The sequence below is a fragment of the Dendrobium catenatum genome, unplaced genomic scaffold (assembly GCF_001605985.2).
Source record: "Dendrobium catenatum unplaced genomic scaffold, ASM160598v2 fragScaff_scaffold_1632, whole genome shotgun sequence".
Classification (NCBI taxonomy): Eukaryota; Viridiplantae; Streptophyta; class Magnoliopsida; order Asparagales; family Orchidaceae; genus Dendrobium; species Dendrobium catenatum.
In genome coordinates, this window is record NW_021320094.1 from 1,549,805 (window position 1) to 1,556,788 (window position 6,984).

Genomic DNA, 6,984 nt, shown 5'->3' on the forward strand with positions numbered 1-6,984 from the left:
ATCAACTTCCGAAACGACAAGTGGAGAAGAGGAGAAGAAGCTCTTTTTAGTGACTCTTTCGGAGAGGAGAATTAATATTGGATAGGAGAAGAAGGCAAATAGAAGAAATAAATAGAGAGTAGTGGAATTTGTAGAGGCCTGAAAAAATAACGGTTATGCAGAATAGGAAGACAAAATGGAGGCAACATGCAGAATATGAAAGGTGGACGACTAAAAGAATGAAAATTTATTTTTGAGAAAAATTAAAATTAAAACTTTTAAATATAATTAACAACTCTAACTTGTTTCTTAAATGCAATTGATATCTCTAACTTAAAAGTGAAATTAAAAAACATAAAGAATGTAAACGTTATGCATAATGAAATTATGAATAGGAGATGAAGATGAAAAGTTTCTTTAGAAAGAAGTGAAATAAAAACTCTTAAATGCTATTAACAACTCTAACTTCGGTCATTTATTTGCTTAAATGAAATATTATTATGTGTTTAAATATACTAATCAGTTTTATCTTTGTAATTTATTGCATTTAATAGGGTTTGAACATATAATTAAATGATTAAAACGTTCATAAATTTTAAAATTAATTTAGAATGAGATCTACATAAAAAGCATTAAATTATATAAATATTATTTTCTTGAATTATTAATTATTTATATCATAATGGATGGCCAAGATAATTTAAGAAAAAATAAAATGAATGGCCAAGATTTGCTAGGGAAGGAAATTCAAGCCCCTTTTATAGTAGTAGTATAGATATATAAATATAAGAACAAGACCAAGTAATAGACTGTAGTTTCCTAATATGTTTCCGCTGCCGTCCTGCATTGGAACTGTCTACTCAGTCTCTTGCAAAGTCTTGGCACAATAATTATCCACGCCTATAAAGCCCCTCCTCCACTTTGCTTACTCCGAGTTTTCCTAAGCAGAGCTTCGAACTTTTCATGGGGACTTCTTCTTCTCTTCTCTCCTGTTATATTCTTCTCAAACTATTCTTCTTTTTGCTTCTAATAGAGAAGAACTCTCTAGTATTAGCGCGGGAGATTGCCGGATAGCACTATATCATTGACGTCAATTCCCTGCTGCCGAGCAGCTCATGCTCCATGCTTGATAATGGTTTGCTAGCAATGTCAATAATTTATTAATTCCCTATTTGAGACTATTTGTTTCATAAATTAATTAGAATAATAATAAATCATGCGGCAATTAAGATCATTTAATAGACTTCAGAAGCTTAAACGTGATGCAAAAAAAAAAAATCATTCTCGGCTAGATATTTCTAAGTCCCAATCAATACGTATATTAACAAGTTGTTCCGATTGTGGCAGGCACGAATCCTTCCAAGCTCAAGGTGGTCCATCGGCGCGGACCATGTGCATCCCAGGCACACCAAGACAAGCCGTCCCATGTGGAGCTCCTTCATAAAGACCAAGCCCGTGTCGACTACATCCACCGCCGAGCCGCCACCGCCACCGCCCGCCGAGACTCTATTGATGACTCTCTTTCTGCAGGAGTTCAAAAAAACATCGACATTGAACTTATTTACGATGACAATATCGTCACCATAGGCCTTGGCACCCCTACCAAGTCCTTCTCAGTTCTATTTGACACCGGTAGCGATGTCACTTGGACCCAATGTGTCCCCTGCGATAATTGCTATCCCCAAAACGACCCACTTTATGACCCAACCCAATCCTCTACTTTCTCCAAAATCTCCTGTCGCTCCAACTATTGTCGCCAACTTGATGCATCCTACTGCCCCTCTCCGTCCACCTGTATCTACATAGTAAAATACGCTGACGATTCTCAAACTCAAGGCTCTCTCATTCAAGATGCCTTGACATTCTCCTCTAATACCATGCAAAACTTCATATTCGGCTGCAGCCATGACCACAGGGGGCTATTCACTAAATTAGATGGGTTATTAGGCCTCGGCCGGGGGGCTCTTTCAATTATTTCCCAGACAGCTCAATTATATGGCAAGGTATTCTCATATTGTCTACCATCAAAGTCCAGCATAGCTGGATATCTCGCACTAGGTAGCTCTGCCCCTGGTGTGCAGTATACACCGATGCTAACCAACCCAAACCTGCCATCCCAGTACTTCCTAAAGCTCGTTGCCATTTCTATTGGGGGTGAAAGGCTCGCCCTTTCACCTACTGTGTTCAGTGCCCCTGGAACCATGTTGGACTCTGGCACGGTGATTAGCCGACTGCCGCCCACTGCCTACTCCGCCCTTCGCAACATTTTCCGACAACACATGACAAATTACCCGATGGCGCCGTCACTATCCATACTTGACACATGTTATGACTTCAGTAACTACCAGAAGGTGAAGGTGCCGGCGATTGCGTTTATCTTTGATGACGGAGTGACTGCTAACTTAGAGTTCATGGGGATACTTTATATTGGCAGTATATCTCAAACGTGTTTAGCCTTCGCTGGAAATAATGCTGCTAGCGACATTGTAATCATTGGTAATGTACAGCAACGCGGATTCAATGTAGTCTATGATGTGGGGAACTTAAAAATTGGCTTTGGGGCTAATGGTTGTAGTTAGAATGAATGGGTTTCGGAATGTTTGTTATACAATTGGGGAGTGTGGCACAGTTAATGTAGTCATGATAAATAAAGTTCAATTTGTTGGGGAAGTAAAACACGAAGGAGCAAAAAACAAAATGTAGCCGAAATGAAGTCTAACATGACAAAATTTAAAATTAGGAAAAAAATTATGGAGTCATATCATACTAAAAAATTCACTATAAAAAATTGAGAGAAATAGCACAAGCCTTTCTTCTCTCGCACTCTCTCCTTATCCTTGTTCACCCTTGAACTAACTAAAAGATATACTCTAAACCATTAAGAGACATAACATTTAATGAAAAATGAGAAAGAAAATTGTCAACCCCTCTAACAGCGTCGCGACGCCAGGTTTGGAGCGTCATTGCGCTCAACTCTCTATCTATTTAATGCCTGATAGCACCGTACTGTCGGGTCTAAAATGATGCAAGGTTGTGGTTTAGAGCATCGTAGCTCTTCACTCTCGTCTACCTCCAATTAGATAATACATTATCGTAGGGCTCAGGTACACAGTGTTGCAGCATTGTATAGGGAAAAAAATTATATGCAAAGCACCTTAACATAAGCAGAGGGACGACCTCCTACAATCCCCCAGTGAGCTCAACCGATGAATCTACACAATTAGATTCCACACAAAACTAACACAATTGTATACAATTTTTATGAAATAATAAAATATTAAATGAGCATCTCTATATCATCAAGAAGCTCTCTACAATATGAATGGCTAAAATATATATTTTAAGTATCACAAATTGTTCTTTTCAAACTAAAGAAAATTACAAATTGTTATTATGCATTTTTTTAAACGTTTTACAAAAAATTCTAGTATGCGTCAGCAAAAATGCATGCATGTTATTTACAAAAATTAAATAGAAAAGCTGATAAAAGAAGAAAAGAGAACTAAATGTGAACAGCTGATTAGTTTAAAGACCTTTTTCAAAAATTTATCTTATAATATTTTGATTAAGTTTAGCTCAGAATAAAATATATATTAAATTAAATGGCATTTTAACAAACTACTGAGACATGTATATATCTTTAGTGAAATAATAATCGATGCAATAAATATATGGTTATTTTATGTAAGATGAAAATTCTCTTTCAAATTAAATACTTAGAAATACGTTATAATTTAAGAAACATTGTTATGTTTGAGAAATCTAGCAAGAAAGGTGAGGATCAATCTCGTTTTTAATTGGCATCATTCACTCTCATGCATTGCAAGCAGCAATTAAATAAAATAGAGAATGAGATATATTTTGACATAAAAAAAAATTTTGAAGGATGTCGCCATTTTCAGACGTAAAAATATTACAAGATGCATTTATTTTTACATAGATTTAAGGCATTAAAATAATGAAAAATAATGAGTTGTCAATATATTGTCAACAATAGTAATGTAAGATGGGGCTTGGTGCTTTGAAGTTGGGGTGCAACCGAGTTAAGTCAACTCGGGAGTTGGTTCAGGCTCAACAAGTCGAGCTTATCGAGTTCGTAAGTCGATCTTGACGGCTTATCGAGCTCTAGTTCGAACAGCCCTAGCTACAACGGGAAAATGAAACTGCGGGGTATGTACGGGCGGGAAAATGAAAATGCGAGGCTCGTGACGGTGGGAAAATGAAAAGGAATGCAGATGCGAACACGGACGCGGGCGGCACTTCGAACGCGGACGACGGTGGCACGGCGGATGCGAGCGGCACATCAGGAGTTGAAGCGGGTGGCACAGCGAATGCGATCGCTAACGCAGATGTGGGCGACACGTCTAACAATGATGACGGTTGCACGATGGAAGCGGACGAGCAGCTTATAGTGCGGCTCAATGAGCTTATTTTCCACTGTCAAGTTGAGCTCGAGTTCGGTATTTGACAGTTGAGCTCGACTCAAACTCCCTAACTCGAGATCGACTCGACTCATTTGCACACCTACTTGGAAGTAATTATGGCAAGATCTTTCAATAGATGGTTGGAGTGTAGATCTTATGAGTGATGGCCATGATGTAGATCACTTGTGTGACACCTAGTTTTTGCATCAAATTAGGAGCATATGTGGGCGTGGGCTGATAATTATTAAGGGTGGCATTAGTGCTTGTTGTTCAACACTTTGTATTTCGTTCAATACATCTCTCGACCAACTTCCCAAAGAAGCTTCTAACGATGCCCATGTTAAGCATAACACTTTCGAGGTGCGTCATCACTAGTTCCTTTTGATCATGTCTCATTTGACCAACTTAAGATGTCTTTATTTTATTTGACCCCTAACATAAAATAGTCTATCAGCACCTTAAATTGTGCATCTTAAAAGTACATTTAGCCCATAGTTTATAGGGATATGTCATGTTTCCTTCATACAAATGAATTTACATCTTCAACAACATGTGGGATCTCATATGGCTCACAAGCAATTATAACGACATCTCAACAAGTAATCAGAGGATGGTCATCTCATTATAGCAGGTCTTTACCAACCACCATGTCATGGCATTCTCCATGATTTTGAGATTGAACTTGTGATATCGTAGAATCTAATTTAAAAGAATTATTATTTAATATTTTAATAATTAATGAGAGCTACCTAATTTACTAGCATAAATAAAACTATCGATTAAAACATCAATATATACATATGTATTTCTTTCTCAAAAATCATGTACACCACTCAAGATATATACAATCATATCAAAACTATGCTATCCTGATTATTAAAAAAATAACTAAAATAATATGAACTTGAATCTGAAGGATCCTGATCAATCTCACACTCATGCTCTCTTATCCTAACCTGAAATCATTTAATCATATATAATGAGCACAAGAGTCAGCAAGTAACCAAATCTTATAACTAAACTCAATACAAGTCAAATGAATAATATGCATGTCAGCAGTCAAATCTTAGCAGTAATATTTATATGATCAAGAATTAGTCCAGAAATAATAAAACTCACATGCAGTAGTAGTAAAATCTGTAAACAATAAAACAGTATTGTACCAAAGCTAGTAAAGAAGCACAACGAAAAATTCAGTAAACTAATATGACTGTTAATAATTAAAGTAGTCATTCTATCAATACTTTCAATAAGTCTATCAATAAGCTCTTTGGCCCGCCATCCTAAATAGTTCAATCAATCTCCAACCAACAGGTCAACCAGTATTTACTTATCTTTTACATACACATTATTATCATGATACTATTGTTGAAAATAAATTTTCATACAGATTTGATGTGTCCTCTTATTTTATTATTGAGTGTTACATGGAGAATACCATATCACCCCAAAAGACAGACACCATATTTTACAATGGATTCAATAAAAAATAAGATTTTTTACAATATCACTCTTGTAATCAAGAGGATAAAATATCATCCTGAAAGATGAATTTGATATCCTATGGAGGTGTTTGAAAAAAGAAATAAGGCTTTGAAAATTTTATCATTTCCACAACAAGATACATTGACGATAATATTATATCATCTTAAGAGACGAATATAATATTCTATGAAGAATTTAGAGGCGATAATGAGTTTGAAAAATGTGTCATTTCTATGATTAAATACTACAAAGAGAATATAGTAACACGTCAAAAGACTGCCTACGTTCTTAAAAATCTTTTTCCAATCCTACGAGGGTAAAATATGATTTATTTTATTCTGGAATTATATATTTCCTATAAGGGTAAGCTTCTATGGCTATTTACTTCTTATGAGAGGTAAATTCTTCGAGAATACTCTCGATTAAAGTAGTGACAAATATATTTTTAAGATTTTAAAGTTTAAGACAAAGATCAGAAGATTTTGGAATTTCAATTACCTTGTTATTGCCAGAAAACATGAACAACATTTCACGCAAACAAGGAAGACTTGAGATGTGGCTGATGGAGGGAGGAGAGCTTTCGTGTTTGAGAGAGCCAAAGGAACTAAAGAGAGGTAGGTTGCATGCAGCTTGGGATCAATCTAGTGAAAATTGCCACCATCCATACCCTCTCACACTTGGTCAGGTGGAGAACATGAAAGCAGCCGACAGTCCACCATGCTCTCTTCTCACTTGGCCAAATAGAAGGCATGCAAGAAGCCGATCGCTTGCTCATGCCTCTCCCTCTCGGCCAGATGGATCACACACACCAAGCACTCTCAGCCGCCCTCACACGATCGGTTAGGACGAATTGGGGAAATACACGGATCGACCCTCTTTTATGCCCTAGATGCTTTGGGAAGGATCATTGACCATCCCACCCTTCTCATCCAAGGGTTCAAATTATATTCAAAGAAATTAAATGTATTAGAGGGGCAGTTGATGCGAAATAGCTAAATTAACAAGTATATTTCATTGGATTTTAATATGGATTAAATTTTAATTGTGTTTATTTGAGTTAATTAACCCTAATTCATTTTAAATTAATTTGAAACGA

General features: G+C 36.4%; 1 protein-coding gene across 1 annotated transcript; it reads left to right on the plus strand.

The window, feature by feature from the left end:
• Positions 1 to 1,304: 1,304 nt before the first annotated feature.
• Positions 1,305 to 5,358, plus strand: LOC110099041 (aspartyl protease family protein At5g10770-like; the record flags this gene model as incomplete). Its single annotated transcript, XM_028701053.1, has 1 exon — positions 1,305 to 5,358. A coding segment is annotated over one exon (1,254 nt), but the record flags the coding sequence as incomplete, so codon positions are not given.
• Positions 5,359 to 6,984: the final 1,626 nt, after the last annotated feature.